Genomic DNA, 17,440 nt, shown 5'->3' with positions numbered 1-17,440 from the left:
AAAACTGAAGTGTATGGACCAAAAAATGACACAAGCATAAATAAATAGAGAAATAAATAATTAAATTCATAAATAATTAGGAAATAAATACATTTTGGTTATGAAAAATGAATGAATTAAATTAATGTCTTGGATTTATTTTCTATATTTCTTTAAATAATATTTTATTTAGGCTATTTCTGTATTTCTACCTTTATTTACTTCTACATCTCGGTATTTCTACATTTATTTATGTATTCCTACATTTATTTATTTATGCTTATGTCATTTTTCATGCTCCATACATACAAGTGTAGTGTTTAGAAAAAGAACAACAAAACAACAAATTAAGAAGTGGTGAGAATGATTTATGAAAAGACCTATAAAGAGGTGTTTAGTTTTTTTTTTTTCCAAGGATAAAGCTGATGTCTTTTTTCATTATTACAAACATATTTGAAAAATATAACTATTGGGAGACCTGAAATAAACAGCCATCGTTAATATCATCAGTTACACCTGTGCTTTTTCTGCTTTGACAGCTCTGAATGTCTGCTGTGAGAAAGACCTGCTGGGTGCTCCGACTCAAAATAAAAACGGCAATGACTGTATTATCTTGGTATTGATTACTAAAGATCAGTTAACTTTGTATTTCCCAGTGACATTCCTTACATGTGCAAACTTATCATGTTAATATTTACTTAATATCCAAATAGGGCATAGATCATGAGGTGATTAGAGCCACAATTAGTTGCTGATTCATTTTGTTGATTGACTGATTAATCGACTATTTTGATAATCGTATTATTGTTTAAGTTTTTCGCTGGTTCAAGGCTTTCAAATGTGAGAATTTGTTGGTATAAATTTATTTGCACTACTTTCTTGTTGTTTATGGGATTTCTTATGTACTTCCAGTCATTTCTTATGTTAATTATAAAACAAAACAAAAAAACCCAAAACCAACCTGTCCAGCACTGTTTCTCATTGCATTTGTACCCAGTCAGTGACCTGAGAATTTGACTCAGCTGTTTGTGAGTCACTGTCCTTTAACGCTTGACTGTTTTTCATTGCTTGTAAATTGCTTTGGGTAAAAGTGTCGGCATAGTTTTGAGCTGCTGCTTGTACAAAATAACACATTTGAAGACGTCACCTCAGACTCCACAATCTCCTCTTGGGTCAGGACACTCTCAATGTTCTTAATAATGAAAATAAGCAGCTGATTAATTAATAATAAAAATAAATTAAGTTAATTGCAGCCCTAAAAGTGATGCATATGTACAGCGACAGTGACACATGGACACATATCACTATAGACAACAATGAAGGCTTTAAAAGTTCAGAAGTGAATACACAACTCTGACAATCTAAACAAAAACAGTCTGAGTTTCACAAAACTGGTTCGTACCGCAAGAAAAGGAACAAATATACAAAGCTAGTGCACAAAACCTCAGGTTGAGTAACCAGTAAAGCAGTGATATGGTCTTATGAGTATTCTGTAACCACTTCTTCTACATTTGTCTTCTTTTGCTGTAAAGTCAACATACATAATCCATCTTAAGGAGTGTGGAAGTTGTTCTGCTCTATTTTCGTTCAAATCTGGACATTTTCTCTTAAACATGACTCAGCTTCCTGAAACCAAACAGCGTCTCCAAACACTGTCATCCATCTTTGAGCTGTAATTAACAGATTTCATGCTGAACAACAGGGCGACTGTGAAATAAACAGAACCAGAAACAGACACAACATCTGTGTTTTTGTCGATTTATTTGCCAACTCGTCATGACATGAAGGCATACGGAACGTTTTCATATACAATTATCCGCAAAATATGTTTTCTACAAGTACAAAAAGAAAAGAGCGGGTTCAGAGAAACCTGTCGGATGTCTGCACGGGATAGAAATGTCCTTTTGTTTCGAGTGCTTTTGTCTTGATCAGTCATTCTACGTCCTCGCTGCTGCTTCCAGCGTCCGGCCCCGTGACGTCAGCTTCGGCGTCTTTCGGCGGCTCCTGCGGGTCTGACGGCTCAGGTTCAGACGCCTCCATCGGCTCCTCGGCTGGTTCTGGTTGAGGTGACAGTGTCTCTCCTCCTCCTCCTCCTGCTGCCGCCGACTCCACCTGAGGAGAATCAAAGTGGAGCTTACAGATATCCGTGCCAGTTTCAGCAAAATTTAAATCCAGTTGTGTTTAAGAAAACTGCATCCTTGATAAAATGGAATTGGGAGGCATATAGTAGTTTTATGTTGATTATGGTGCACATAAATACAAAAAACTAGTTATTTTTCATACTTTATATAGTTGTGATCTGCCACAGGCTCATTCTGAATTAATGCCTGTGTTTTTTTTGGCATTTTTGTCTTTATTTGACAGTCAGAGGAGAGAGATAGGGATATGAAATGCATCAAGAGTCTTGCAGCCAGGAGTTGAATCATGGATGTTGCAATCATGTGGTATGTGCTTCGGGGCGCCTGACAACTTTATTTTTGAACAGAATCATTAAATATCTTTAAAAAACAGACCTTTAGACGTCTTAAAGGCCTTTATTTTTCTGACCTACTTTTCCAGATTTCTATGAATGGGGGATAAGTGGTCCAGCTGAACTCATGAGATAGTGTGCACTGAGTTTAACTGTATTTAACATGTAAATACAGGAAGTCCAACTGGTCTCACGTCTCACAATCCAAAGTCATTTTACCTGAGAAACAGCGTCACCAGTCTCCTCCTGTGTCACTGGATCAGCTTCCTCCTGCTCCATCGGCTCCTCTTCGTCTCTCGCTGCGACTGGATGTTGCTGCTCTGCTGGTTCTGACTCTTCTTCTTCTTCTGCTGCTGCAGCAGCGGAAACCTCTGCTTCAACTGGGCCAGCTGGATCAGGAACTGGTTCAATCTGTGTTATAAAAAGCAGGACAGAAACAAATAATCAATAGAGTGAATAGGTGAAGGCTTTGTTTTTGTGTCACACAAGTGGACCGTGATAAATGACTTTATATGAGTCATTAAGTAAGAGTTGGCTGAGTAGGAATGACGCAGCAGTTCTGGAAAGACTTTTAAAAAAATGTCGCTGAAGGACACAAATGATTTATGGAGGGCAAAGTGTGAAACATCTTTATCTGTTACCTCTTTCTCCTCGACAGGCTCCACAGGCTTTGGCTCCGGTTTCTTATTGACTTCCAGGACCGACATGATGGAGGCAGGTATATGAGCTTGCTGTTATATAAAGAAAAAAGATAAACAGTCTGTAAACAAGAACCAAGAGCGACTTTATGACTCTCTAACTGACCTCATTTCAGTCACAGCGACATATTCAATCATTTATTTTCTTCATTCATTTCTGCAGTTCAAAGCCGTGTAATTAATCAAATGTTAAGACAAAATGAACTCAAGTGTTGGATGTTTGGAAGATGTTTGGATGGTCGTATGGGAACATTTAAGCTTCATTCACAACACAATACAGGACCAAACGAAGCTGGATGGAAATCAGGTCAGAGAACCATGACGCAGCACAGAGAGAGCGTTCAGTGTGCAGACAGAACGATGGATGATAACAGAAAACTATAAAATGTTGAATACGATTGTTATTCAAATCCATTTACAATCACAAGATACAGCAAAGTGAGGTATATTTTACTTTGAATTTCCTGTTTTTTATTATATTTTATGATATATTTCCACTGTACAAGGATCCATTATTGAGAGAGTTACAGAATATAAATACCATATAAATACAAATTCACATTTCATTAAGACAATTTTGTCAACAAATTATAACATAAAAAACTGCTTTTTATATAGAAACAGAACTAACTCTCTCATGTTTTGCAGGAGACAGATTGTTGAAGCTGTTATTGATGTGATTTATAAGCCTGACTCAGGTTTATTACTGCTGATGTTTACAACACTCATCGTCGTGTTCTGTACGAAGACGCTGGGTGGTCTCCGTCTGAGAGAAGTGACGAGCACATGTGTTTATTTATCTACGAGGCCTTTATATCACATCTATGTTTGACTGGTCCTCTGGATCACATCACACTCGAGTCCCTTCCAGTTCGTACTGAGCTTGAAAGATCTGCGTTTTGTTTTTATGCTCCGATCTTTAGTAACCTTTGGACCTTTTAAATCTATGATCACCAACCTCTTATCTTCTGTTTGCACTTGTTTTAATTGATTTGTTTTATATCTTGTATCCTTTATCAACTGTACTTATACTTGTTTTAATTGATTGTTTTCTTTTATCTTGTATCTTTTGTTATTATTTTATTGTACTCGACATAATTGTAAATGAGGACCAGCTCTTAATAAGAAGAAATAAACTACTGAATATTGTAAATAGGCGTTTCTGTATATTTATCAGTATAAATAAGAGTTTCACTGTGACGACGGAGAATCTTGTGTTCGATTTTAGGTCAGTGCAGCTGGAAGCAGCTCTTACCTGGTGAAGTGTGAAGGAGTGGACGTGCTGAAGAAGAGGCTCTCTCATCTCCGGGCAGCGTTCGAACACGCTGCTCAGCTGTGCGGGCGGCAGCTGGAGCAGGACGCTGTACGACTGAGGCTTCGTCCTCTGGCAGCACTTCACAAATCCTTCCCACACTTTGGGATACTTCCACACCTACAGGAGAAGATGACAAGCAGCGTTACACAGCGTTTCTAAAAGAGATGATGGAAAAAATAAAAAGGTTTCCGGGGTTTGGGTCGGAGAGTTTGGTTCAGACCTGCTTGGCGATGAGGCGGGACAGGATGTTCATGACGAAGCCGCCCAGTCGTGGGTACATGGTGAGGGACTGGATGACGGTTCGCATGAGCAGCATGGGGAGGGGACTCTGCTCCATCAGCTGCTGCATCACCACTGCTAACACCTCCGATGTGTACACGTTCTTCTCCCCGAAGCACAGGTTGGTCGCTGCAGCGCAGACACGCTCGTTATTTATCATTTTTCATTAAAATACTATTATTGCCAGCAGTGGTACATATGTAACAGACTGATTGATGATTGACAAAGGTCGTCTGTGAGGAACTGAACTGTGGAGATGATGAGATGTTGACTCTTTCTTTGGCAAACAAGTATAATTCAAAACATTCAGCCAGCAGCTTCTCATTGTAGCCGGCGCTGACCGTCACTCTCAACAGTTAAAATTATAAACGGCGACGATGGCGGATCATATCTAATTAATTCTGTGAGTAACTTGATCAAAAATTAGACTTTCCTGTTGGGTTGGTGTGTTCTCTCACACTCTGTCTGCACTAGCTTCTTTCATCTTAGATGACTTTCAGGAGGAAACGGCCCATTCATACCCTGATCCTCATCAACAGACTGTACAGAACACTAAGTTCCTGGCGGTTCATGTGGTCAACAACCTGTCCTGGTCCCTGCACACCTCCTCTCTGGTGAAAACCAGCGTCTACATTTCCTGTGGAGGCTTGAAGAGGGCTCATCTCAATCCATCCATCCTCACCACCTTCTACACCATTGAGAGTGTTCTGACCTGCAGCATGTCTCTCTGGTATGAGAGCTCTTAACACCTCAGACAGTAAGGCCCTGATGAGAGTGGTGAGGACAGCAGAAAGGACTATTGGGGGTCACACTGCCACCTATAGAGGATCTGGCCCAAAAACGCCTACTGGCTAAAGCGAGCAGCTTCTACTCGGCTGCTATCAGACTGCTCAACGAAATAACACACCGCTGACTGTGTTCTTCTCTCATCTGCAGCCAGGCAGCTGCTATACAGAAGTGCAATATTATTTATTTATGTATGTGCAAAAACTCTCCCAGTTCCCTTTTTATGTTTACATTCCTCACACCTCACACCTGTGCAATGTCCAGAAATTATTTATTTTTAATTGTGTTATTTAATATTCAGTTTTGTTTTTATATAGATCTTTGTATTTATCTGTGTTTTTAACTAGACCTATTCTCGTAATTTCCTTCTGCTTTTTTAGCTGAATGACAATAAAAACAAAAATAATAAAATAATTTCTGTCTGTTTAAGCCCAAATGAACATTGAAACATGTTATTTCTTGCTGTTATCATTCCTCCTGTTCATACTGACCACTAGAAGATCCCTTCATAACACACTTATAATGTCAGTGTTGGAGGACAAAATCCTTCAGTCCAAATGAGTCAAATCAAGTAGAAATCTTTCAAAGTTAGTCTTTTTGTTATTATACTTCCACCGCAGGAAACACTAAGAGCCTCCTCTCCCTGAGACCGGTGAAACACAAACCAGTGATTTTATGATTCTTTTGTTTTTAAAGCACTGCTTAGACTGGCACCAGTTTATATCTCTGAACTCTTCATCCTCTGTTCTACCGTCCCACGACCCCTGAAATCTGCTGACCAATCACTGCTCTTCATTCCACGCTCCCACTTAAAACCCTGGACGGTCGAATGTTTTCCTTTAATGAATCCAAACTGTAGAAAATTTGTGTTTTAAGACTCATTTAACAGTCATCATGTACTGGTCACACTCTGTTTTTATTACTTATTTATTCTATTCTACATTTGTATTCATTTTCTTTTGATCTTCATACTTATGTCTGTGTTTTTATGTGATTGTAATTCTCATCTCTCTGTTTGCTGCTTTTAAAATGTGCTTTATAAATAATCTGACTTGATTCTCAGCCAGCGATCATTTGACAGTGATGAACCTTCTGTCTGTAACACCGCCGGACAATTGTGAGTGTTTCTGCGGTTCCAACTACTCCGACAGAGTGAGACGTCTTCTCTCTAGTCGATCGAGTCACATCAATCTCAGGAGTCTCAATTTCCAGTTAAACTTTTTGTTAATTAGACCTTCAGTATTTGGATGAAGTAGCTGTTATACAAGTATTGAATTGGGGCAAGAAAAGCTTGACTGGGACATCACATCCCTGCTGAACACACATTGTGTTTTAGAGCTCATTTTGGGCTTGAAGGCTTTATCATTGAACACTGACCTTTTATGATAGACTTCATATCACATTTGGTTGAGTCTATGTTGTGTAAGGCTATCAGCAGGTCTCCTGGGGTGAGAGGTGACACGGACGAACTTCCTTCACCTGAAAAACAACAACAACAACAACAACACAGCGAACACATCAGAGTCCTTGATCCAAAGCTGACGATACATCTCGTTAATAACAACAAAATTGACGTTAAGTCTTTATTAATTTGGAAGTAAGGCTCCTAAATTTAGAAATAATGTGAGATGTAAACATGATATAACCAGCTGGAGACATAAATGAGTCTTACTGTGCTGAGTGCCCAACAGACGGTTGAACACCTCCTTCACTACGATGGGGTTGAGTTTGATCAGCTTGGGGAGAGCCTGGATGACTTCATTCTACATGAGAAACACAAAAATAAAACATTAACAGTAAGAAACGTGTGTTTTTAATGGACGAGTAGATACTGTTCTTATACAGTTATGTTGTTTAACTTTAACCAACTGATTTAAGATTCAGAAATTACCTTTTCCAGGCCGTTTATGACGGGGATTAGGAAACGAACATCCGGCACTCGTTTGTGGTAAAGGTCTCGTACTCTCTCCACCAGCTCTGGAGACGGAGGCACTGAACACACAGACAGAGAGAGAGAGACTGTTATATTAACCATAAATGTTTGTCATGTGTCTGTTTTCTATTATGATCAGATCTGCATGTTTAACTCCTAAATGCCACCTTTTTTAAATGTTTTATACCTTTATCTGTCAGTATGTGCAGGCAGCGAGTCACTAGCGTTTCTGCTCCTTTGGGGCAGTTTTCAACCAGCAGCAGCAGCTCAGGAGAGTTCATCCCCATCCCACGGATCTGTGATAGTGGTGGAAAAACAACAAAGCTCAGTTAGAACATTGCTCAACGTGTGTCAGTTTTGTGGAACTTTCTTCTTACTTCATTCAGTATTTTGTTCTCTGCTGTTTTTACGTTGTGACGACATGCAGGTGTGTTTACTGTTTGCTCTAATTAACAAACCAGTGAAAACACACATGAGGAAATAAATAAACATATAGTCCAATAGTCCAGATTGTTGATTTTGTCACGGCAGGTTTTCCAGACGTGCATAACATCCACAGAACCGTATGTTTTGAAATCTGTTTCAGGTTCTTGGCACCGTCATCGTCACTGGTTTTTCCTCTGGACAGCTTCCATCACAACTGGTAAAAACTCAAACCTTGGTTTATTTTTCTAGACGCAGTTGTTGATCTTCACAAATACTGATGAACTGACCGGACCGTCTCAGAGACAAAACGAAGCGAACTACCGACGACAGAATGAGGACATGAGACCCAGAATGCATCTGTGTTTTCTGCTGGTACGCTGTGCTTCAGTATCAAGATTTTTTTAAATCGCAGTGAGGAGTGACTTACGGGCTGCTCTATCGCTCGGAGCACGCTGCGTTTGATGTCAGCGATGGCCTCGGTGTAGACGGAAGCCAGCTCGTGGACCAGCCGGTGGTTGAGAGGCAGCAGAGACAAGTAGAGGAACAGACACTGTCTCACCGTCTCCTCGGTCCACGGAGCAGCCACCTCTGTCCCAACACACACACAAACACTGTGAGCTTACAGGACAGGCTCTCTGCAGCCTTCACCAACATACATTTAAGACTTTTAAAGATATTTTCAACACCACACTGAATGAAATTTAATATAAAGTATCACAGATATTATTAAAAACCATTCAAGTCAATAAGGCTTTGAATTATTTACATAGTTCAATGTGAAATAAATATTTATTTTAATTTATTTCAAAACTAATTACTCATTAATCATGACCTGGATGTGGATAAGCAGCAGAAAAAGAACGGATGGATATATTAACCAATTAAAAAATAAATATTAATTTAAGGTCAGAGGTCTGGAACAACTGAACTGGGGGTTTTCCAGACAGGTTTTGCTAAAAACCACATAAAAAAATACATTTTATAACTAATATTATTGCCTGTAGCAAGCTAGAAAAAATATGCAAGATATTAAGACCCTTGAGAATGAACTTGAAGACTTGTAAAGGACCAGTTTGTAGGATTTAGTGGCATCTAGTGGTGAGAATGCAGATTGCAACCAACTGAATACTCCTCTCAATCTCTCCCCCTCCAGGCCTTTAGGAGAAGCTACGGTGGCTTCAAAACTTGCAAAAAAAAAAAAAAAAGGCAAAAGACCCTCTCTAGAGTCCACACGCCAATGTTTAGTTTGTCCATTCTGGGCTACTGTAGAAACATGGCAGTCCAACATGGTGGAAGAAGACCTGCTCCCTATGTAGATATAAAAGGGCTCTTTTCTACAGTAATGAAAACACAACTATTCTTATTTTCAGGTGATTATACACTAATTAAAACATACTTATGAATATTATATTCAATTTCTGCCAAGTCTGTTCTGCTAAATTCTACATACTGGTCCTTTAAATACCCTCTGAGGCCTTTTTTTTTGAGGAAATCTAAGTCAGTGCTTTTTAAAGACCTGCAGGAGTGGTTGTCTTCACCCCAACAATACTGGAAGGACATCAGTCATAACAACAACTAGCCAACATACATAAACTCTGATTTCTAGTTGTAAAATCATAATATAAGGAACAAAAGTATCAGCTACTAACAACATGTTACTGTGCGCTTCAGGGATTTCAGGGAAGTTTAAACAAATAACATCATATTGAAATCATCCACATATATTCCACACCTGTGTCTTTATCAGCTCCAAAGAGCAGAGATGGAGGGTTCGGGTGGACCAGAAGCTGCATGTAGTTCAGGGCAAACTTCTCGATGTAGTCCCTGAGGTGGTCTTTCTCATACATGCGCTTGAGGAAACCCAACGCGGTGGTGCGCACCTGGAAATAAAAACAGAATTGTTGCAAAATATGACAACGACAGAACATCAGCTCAGCAAACTGTCAGCTACACACTCATAGATGAAGGTTTCTGCAGGATTCATCGAGGACAGACAAAGACTACGGACAGGAAATGACATCACCTTTTCCTTTTCATGTGAGCTGAGGTCCAGCAGCACGTGTAGATACTGAAACTGCCTCGAGGGTCGTTTGATGATGAGCTCCTTCAGAGTCGTCATTCCCAAATAAACCCGCGACTGAAACAAAAACGTTACAACGAACAGTTGAGTCCACATGTCAGGAAGTGATAGGATATTTTAAATAAGCTGCGTCTTCATCCTGTGAGTTACCTCGTCTTCACAGTAACGCCGGATCACCTCCAACGCTGATTCTGTTATAATGGGAGCCTCCAGAACCAGTTTGGTGAAAAGTCTGGAAGAGACAGAGAGTGAAAACATGACTCAGTTTATAATTAATCTATACTGTCAAATATGATAACTTAAGGCTGAACAAAGGCCGAGAGGTTTGTTGGACAGTACAGAATATATATTCTATTCACATCCAATGTATTCAGTCTAATGTATAAACCCTCAAATCATCAGTTTTTAAATTTCAGGCTAATAATAGGTTCACTTTTTTGCTCCATAGTACCAGCTAATAAACACAGAATCAGGTAAGAACAACTTGTTTACATTAAAGAACAAATAACAGGTTCACAATGTGAAAATAAGAGCTAGAAAAACAAAAATAAGGCAACTATTCAGTGGTGGAAGAAGTATTCAGATCCTTTACTGATGTAAAAGTACTAATACAGTAATGTAAAAATACTACATTACAAGTAAAAGTCCTGCGTGAAAAATCCTACTACAGTAAAAGTACATAAGTATTATGAGCTTGATGTAGTTAAAGTATTGCAGTAAAAGTACATAAGTATTATGAGCTTGATGTAGTTAAAGTATTGCAGTAAAAGTACATAAGTATTATGAGCTTGATGTAGTTAAAGTACTGCAGTAAAAGTAGTGGTTTGGTCCCTCTGACTGATATATTATTATATATGACACCATTAGATTATTAATAGTGAAGCATCAGTGTTAGAGCAGCATGTTACTGTTGTAGCTGCTGGAGGTGGAGCTAGTTTACACTACTTTATATACAGTTAGCTAGTTTAGTCCACTGGTTCCCAACCTAGGGGTCGGGCCCCTCCGAAGGGTCATCAGACAAATCTGAGGGGTCGTGAGATGATTAATGGGAGAGGAAAGAAGAAAAAACAAAGTTCTGATACACAAATCTGTTTTCAGTTTTTGGACTTTTTCTCTAATCTTTGATTTTTGGTGAAATATTGGATCATTTGACCATTTATTGAAATGAAAGCATGTGAGAAGTTTAGAGGGAAAAATCACTATTTGGTGGAGCTGTTAACAACTCATAGACATGTGAAATGTGACCCCGACTACACACTGCTTTTTGTAAGACGTCAAAAGACAAAAAGGTTGGAAACCACTGGTTTCATCTTTAACAATGTGTTGCATTTTAAAAGCTTGTTATATTATCCATTGTGTCAAATCTTCATCTGAAAAGTAACTAAAGCTGTCAAATAAATGTAGTGGAGTAGAAGTAGAAAGTACAATATTTCCCTCACTTGAGTAAATGTACTTAGTTACTTTTCACTAATGCAACTATTAATATGTTTCCTCACCCGTCCCTCTGCTCAGGTTTCTCCTGCAGACCTGACAGCAGAGTGTAGAGACAGTGGTCGTAGCTGTCCAGCAGTCCGGTGGGCAGCTGGCCGAGGTAGGTGTTGTACTCTTGGTACAGGAGAGAAAACGCCAGGTCGCTCCTCGTCCTGATGTCATCCAGAATGAATTCCAGCACGTCGTCTTTCATCATCCCTTCGAACTGCGTCACCAGCCTGGAGAGGAGCTTCACTCTGACCTGCCGCACAGATTTAACGTGTGAGTGTTTCTCACTCGATCAAAACGAGACAACATACAAAGGTTTAGATCACTTACGTGGGACATGCCGCTTTGAGCGATCGCCTTCTCTGAATGCAGGATGCGTTTGACTGTTCTGGAGGTCATCTTTTCAATCTGTGTGTCTGATAAAGGCTGGACGACGTCTGACAATCGAAACACTTTTTTTCTCCCGCTCGCTCCTGCCAGCCTGTAAAAGAAAAATACATTAAGTGATGTACACAAAAGATGCAGCTTACAATACTTCTGCCATCTTTGTGTTAAAGACAGATCTTCTAATGGTCGCTTACAGCAATAAAAAGCTACTTCAGACTTGTTGAACTTGCCCTTTAACGCCTGAACTCACTTGGTTTGTGCGGAGGGGAGGATGGGTTCAGGAAGCCTCTTGACTGCTGTGGGAGCCTCTGCGGTCGGAGTCTTCTTAGCGTAACCTCCCACCACAGAGATCGCTTGTCCCATCATCACTGCTGGAACTTTGCGCTTGATGAGCAGGTCCTTCGCACTGGAGTCTTCCTCGCTGCCTTCCTCTTTGCCTGCATCGTCCTCTTTCGCTTTGCTCTGCTCCAGTCCTGAAATATTTATGTGTTTTTAATTAAAGACCAACAAATAAAACATTTCTAAGATTGATAGTGATATGAATATTGAGAGTAACTAAAAATGATGATGAGTTGTGACTAATATATGTACTTGACAGAATATTTTACAATAACAGCAAACAAAGGATGTAGAGCTGCACCTAATAATCATTATTGATCAATCTGCCCGTTATTTTCTTGATTAATGGTTTCATCTATAAAATGTCTTCAAATATCTTGTTTTGTCGGATCAACAGTCTAAAGATACTTTATTTCACCGTCATGTATGACACTTAAAACCTTTAAATCCTCACACTTGGGAAGGTGGAATCAGCACATTTTTGGTATTTTTCCTTTAGAAAATGACTAAAACAATTATTCTATAATCAAAATAATGCCAATTAATTTGATTTATTGCTGCAGCTCTAAAAGATGAAGTAAAATCTGTCAAACACAGCAAACTTATTTTAAACTTAAATTGATGAAATGAAAAAGAAGGGTCATATGTACATACAATTCTTGCCTATAAAAGAGTTGCTAACCTGGACCGATCCCTGCTGCAGTCATCTGCGTGGCCATCAGTCTGGCCAGATGTTTAATCTGAGCATCGGTGCCTGCTGACTCGACAGGTGTGTATGTGGCCTGGAAGGACGCTGGCATGACGTCGGGCAGATACACCATGCTGATGAGCACCTGAACGATTGAGACGGAGATTAGTAAGAGCTGAACCGTCACACAGTCGGACTTGAAGTGAGAGAAACACAGAAACAGTCCTTTGCTACTGCTGCTGCTGCTGCTGCTCACCAGGTTTGCTACGTTCTCGGGGTTGAGCAGCGGACGCAGGAACTCGGCTGTGACGTCAATGGCGGACTGAGCTACTGGAACGGCGGGTGGTTTAGGGACGGAGAGAGGGGCTGGCTCCTCTTTGTCCTCATCATCTTCAATCAGGGCCGGCTCTGAACGCAGAGGGATGAAGGTCATGAATAATGGCTGCTTACAACAGCAGCAGTTTCCTCTTTCAAGATATTTTCCACCAGGATAACATTCATGTCTAAAAGTTACCAGTATTCTTGAATATTTGAGATCTCTACTCACCTATCTTGACCTTTTTGCCCTCTGTGTATTGTTCATGGCGAGGTCTCTTGCGCTGCTCGCGCAGTGTGGGTGTGGAGCGGGTTATTTCACTCTGGGGCATTCCCAGGTCCAGCAGCAGAGTGCTGATCTGACCCTGGAACTCCAGGCTGCAGGGATGCTTGAGGACCGCCACCAGGTGCAGCTTCAGGTTCTTTCGCACGCTGCTGACCTGAGACTTGGCCAGAGTGGGCGGCAGGTTCGCTGAAAAGGTTCAAGTAGAAAAAAAAACATCTTTATCAATAAAAGAATGGCGATCGTCCATCTGCAGCTCTCCTGTGCAACATTGAAAGCAACAAAACCTCAGAACATTTACTGCTGAGCAAAGTTACAGAAACAAATTACAAATTAGCTTGAAACTGTATGAATTTTTGTTATTTCTGTTTGTTTCTTATTTTATATACCTGCAGCCCTAAATAGTTTGGTGTCAACATCAGGCTGACATCATGCTTGTTTTAAATGACACTCACCATGCAACGTCTCATACGCCTGCACCACCTTTGACATGAACATGGGTCTCTGACGGGCGATGGTGGCCAGTGATCCCAGTGCTGTGGTGAGGTTAATGCTGGAAATGGCCGGGTGGACCATGAACTTCAGCAGCTTGTCCAGTGCAGTCTTCCCTTCTTCACACAGAACATCTAAATGTAGAAAATATCAGGACATGAGCGTCACGTTATGATTTAAAAAAAAACATTAAACTTCAGTTTAAACAGATAGATTATAATTTCTGTACCGTAGCGAATGTACGAGTGATCTTTGGGTACTTTGTCCAGGCTGATGTCGCCCTCCTGTCTTTTGGGGACGTCAGAGTCTGACGTCCGTGGTGACAGAGTGACGATTAATGATTCTGTGAACTTGATGGCGTGAGTGCGAACGCCGTCGTTTTCAGAGTCCAGCAATGCCAAAACATCTCCTTTCATCTGCGTGACCATATCCCAGCATGCCTCCTGCATCTCTGACACCACTTTGTTTCGCACCAACCACTGGGAGGAAAGAGAGACAGGAAGTGGATAAACTACACATACTGGGCCACGTTCATACAAGTAGCAGCTCGATTTTGTTGTAGATTTCTTTAAAAGGTTATAACATGAGAATATTCAGTACCTGTAGAGTAACTTTGTACAGCTGTGTGAGTGTGAGGATGGCTTTCTTCACCACGTTCACGCTGTCGTCCTTCAGCAACATGTTCATGTTGGCGATCAGTCTGAGGAGGAGCTCGTTGTCCCGTTTACTGGAGAATACATAAAAGTTTGAGAAAATGGCAAAACGTTTTCTTTCACAGATTTACAACCATGATATGAGTAGACCGTGTGTGTGTGTGTGTGTGTGTGTGTGTGTGATAACCCACCATGCCTCCTCTATGAAGCCGATGACAAACTTTCTCACTTCGATAGACTTGTCGGTCTGAAAGGCGATCATCTCCTGCAGGGTGAAAAGGCCAGTGGGAGAATAATTATTGATTCTAGTCTGATATTTTGATATAAGTCAATTACACAATGTGTCCTTTCATGCTGAAAACAGCTTCTGAATTTAAATAGTTTTAATATTTCAGTTCAAACAACAGAAAGCTGCCGACGTGCTTACTTACATCCAAGAAGTTGTCGAGAAGAGAGGGATCCTTGTTGATGATCAGCTCCTGGACCTGAGGATTACATGAGTGCATTTATTCAGTGTGACCAGGCGGATCACATCCCAGCATGCACCGGGGCAGAAAGCAGGGAGACGCCCGGGCTAAGTCGCAGCACATTACAATGCAAAGTAGTTGAATAATAGTTGGAAAACTTTAGTGTCTATTAAAGGAAAATACATTAATTCACAAGAATGTAGAACCGATTTTGAGTTAAATAAGTCTATAAATTATTATGAAACTGCATTTTATTCCTGACAGTAAATTATAAAGAGATCAGACTACAAACCTGTTTGAGCACCGTGAGCTTTTCATCTGTGGTTATCAGAGCGGCCTGATTCAGAAGATCCACAACCTGCAATGGAAAACCAAACTGAATGAACTTTTCCTTATTTATGTATTTATTATTTTTATTGTCTTTAAATGAAAACAGAAGTCTGGCTGCCATCTAACAAAAAGAATCGTATTGATTCTCTTATTGTTCACATGGAAAGTATAACAGCTGCTTTCATACATTTCTGCTCAACTCTAATGATTCAGATTAATTGTACTGTAGACTGAGTCTCCACTTAACTTATCATCTTAAAAACAAACCCTTTCTACACTATTTCATAGTGGACACAGCTTTTGTGCAACAGAACCAAATATAAGGAGAAATGAACCTTTATTAACTGAGCCATGTGAGGTTTTTTTTTTTTTAAACTGAGATGTTACTGGTTATTGGTCAGTTCAACCTAGCAGCTCCACACATCACCTTGACAGAGACTGCAGCTTAATTCATTAGCAGCCTTGATACTATCATATGAATATTTTGGGTATGTGTTTTTAATAAAAAGCCCACAGTGGGTGAAACTGTCTCTGAGGAAAAAGAAACAAGCACAACAGCGTCCCTGTGGAGGTTTAGCAGGTACATCCAACTTAAAAGAGTCCCCAGAGCTCAGTAGAGAGATTAAATGATGCGTTATTCTTTGAACCCCTTATGGTGAACTGAAGAAAGTAGTTAGAGAGAGCCTACTACACCAGAGTACAACCCAAAACCAGATACAGTGGTCGGGCCCCTCCAAAGGGTCAGCAGATAAATCTGAGGGGTCGTGAGATGATTAATGGGAGAGGAAAGAAGAAAAAACTAAAAAATCTGTTTTCAGTTTTTGGACTTTTTCTCTAATCTTTGATTTTTGGTGAAATATTGGATCATTTGAACATTTATTGAAATGAAAGCATGTGAGAAGTTTAGAGGGAAAAAATCACTATTTGGTGGAGCTGTTAACAACTCATAGACATGTGAAATGTGACCCTGACTACACACTGCTTTTTGTAAGACGTCAAAAGCCAAAAAGGTTGGAAACCACTGGTTTCATCTTTAACAATGTGTTGTATTTTAAAAGCTTGTTATATTATCCATTGTGTCAAATCTTCATCTGACAAGTAACTAAAGCTGTCAAATAAATGTAGTGGAGTAGAAAGTACAATATTTCCCTCTGAACTGTAGTGGAGTGGAAGTATAAAGTAGCATCACATGGAAATACTCAAGTAAAGTACGAAAAAAGTACAGTCCTTAAAAAAATGTACGTAACGTTAGTTGTTGTATCACTGTAAGTTAAAAGAATTTAAGGATGTAAACAAACCTTTTCACTGGTGGTCATATCGATGACCCGGGGAGTTGGACTTTCCTCCTCCATGATGCTGCTTTGTTTCCCTCACTGTGTGGATGACATGGTCTTCAAAATCCTATTAAACACTGAGACCTGTGCGACAAATGTTACAATTTAGTTATATTTCATTAAAACCCGCTGTAATGAATCCCAATGTTATCAGACTTCTAGCAAAAACAGAGGTTAGCTTTAAGTTAGCCTGCTACATGTACATGACTTAAATGCTAGATGTTCCTACCCTATTAAAATATAAATTAAGTTAGCTATAACCCATTAATAACTCGCTTTAACTGTGATAATCAGAAACACTTCGCCCTCAGATAGCGTGCTAACAACATGCTAACACTCATGCTAACCTGCAAGCTGTTTACACGTTTTAATGACAGCTGTGTGAAAGCTACTCACCGCTAAACACGGAGATTTCTTTTCGTCGTAACGACACCAAAAGATGCGGCTTGTGTGACAAACCTGTTAATGTAGAAGCTTTAATTTATTCAATAAGTATAGCCACTCTGCGCCATTTTTAATTCAAAGAGCGACGTCCTCCTCTTTCTTCTTCTACGCCTCCTCCTCCTTCTTCTTCTACTACTGTTTCTGAACTCACAGCGCAGCCACACTACACCGCCACCTGCTGGAGGCATGAACAACAACAACAAAAACAAACAATTGTTGCAGTGTTTATATAGTTCTCACTTATTTGTATTTCCAGTTTTTAA

At 39.9% G+C, this 17,440-nt stretch overlaps 1 protein-coding gene across 2 annotated transcripts; it reads right to left on the bottom strand.

The window, feature by feature from the left end:
* Positions 1-1,723: 1,723 nt before the first annotated feature.
* Positions 1,724-17,301, bottom strand: sympk (symplekin). 2 transcript variants are annotated; one of them, XM_067602959.1, is made up of 27 exons: positions 17,193-17,301; positions 16,698-16,817; positions 15,362-15,427; positions 15,034-15,087; positions 14,794-14,867; positions 14,550-14,676; positions 14,179-14,428; positions 13,913-14,083; positions 13,407-13,646; positions 13,116-13,267; positions 12,854-13,004; positions 12,083-12,305; positions 11,776-11,926; positions 11,463-11,698; positions 10,117-10,198; positions 9,910-10,023; positions 9,619-9,766; positions 8,314-8,474; positions 7,648-7,756; positions 7,419-7,519; positions 7,200-7,290; positions 6,905-7,006; positions 4,683-4,870; positions 4,403-4,579; positions 3,091-3,180; positions 2,669-2,860; positions 1,724-2,091 (listed from the first exon to the last, which is right to left on the bottom strand). In XM_067602959.1, exons 2-27 carry the CDS (start codon positions 16,749-16,751, stop codon positions 1,912-1,914), a joined length of 3,684 nt encoding a protein of 1,227 aa, XP_067459060.1. In that variant the 5' UTR covers positions 16,752-16,817; positions 17,193-17,301; the 3' UTR covers positions 1,724-1,911. The 2 variants fall into 2 exon arrangements, with proteins under 2 accessions (XP_067459060.1, XP_067459058.1); XM_067602957.1 differs by having other exon boundaries at positions 17,130-17,294.
* Between the last annotated feature and the right edge of the window lie 139 nt (positions 17,302-17,440).

The sequence above is a fragment of the Thunnus thynnus genome, chromosome 11, assembly GCF_963924715.1.
Source record: "Thunnus thynnus chromosome 11, fThuThy2.1, whole genome shotgun sequence".
Lineage (NCBI taxonomy): Eukaryota > Metazoa > Chordata > Actinopteri > Scombriformes > Scombridae > Thunnus > Thunnus thynnus.
The sequence above is the reverse complement of the archived record's forward strand: the minus strand, read 5'-3'. Positions and strand labels throughout refer to the sequence as shown.

Coding starts and splice junctions, on each gene's coding strand:
- sympk (XM_067602959.1), bottom strand. CDS start 16,751: ATGGAGGAGGAAAGTCCAACTCCCCGGGTCATCGATATGACCACCAGT. Junction 13,647..13,912: donor GGCGTATGAGACGTTGCATG/GTGAGTGTCATT, acceptor GAACCTTTTCAG/CGAACCTGCCGCCCACTCTG. Junction 3,181..4,402: donor ACTCCTTCACACTTCACCAG/GTAAGAGCTGCT, acceptor TTTATATAACAG/CAAGCTCATATACCTGCCTC.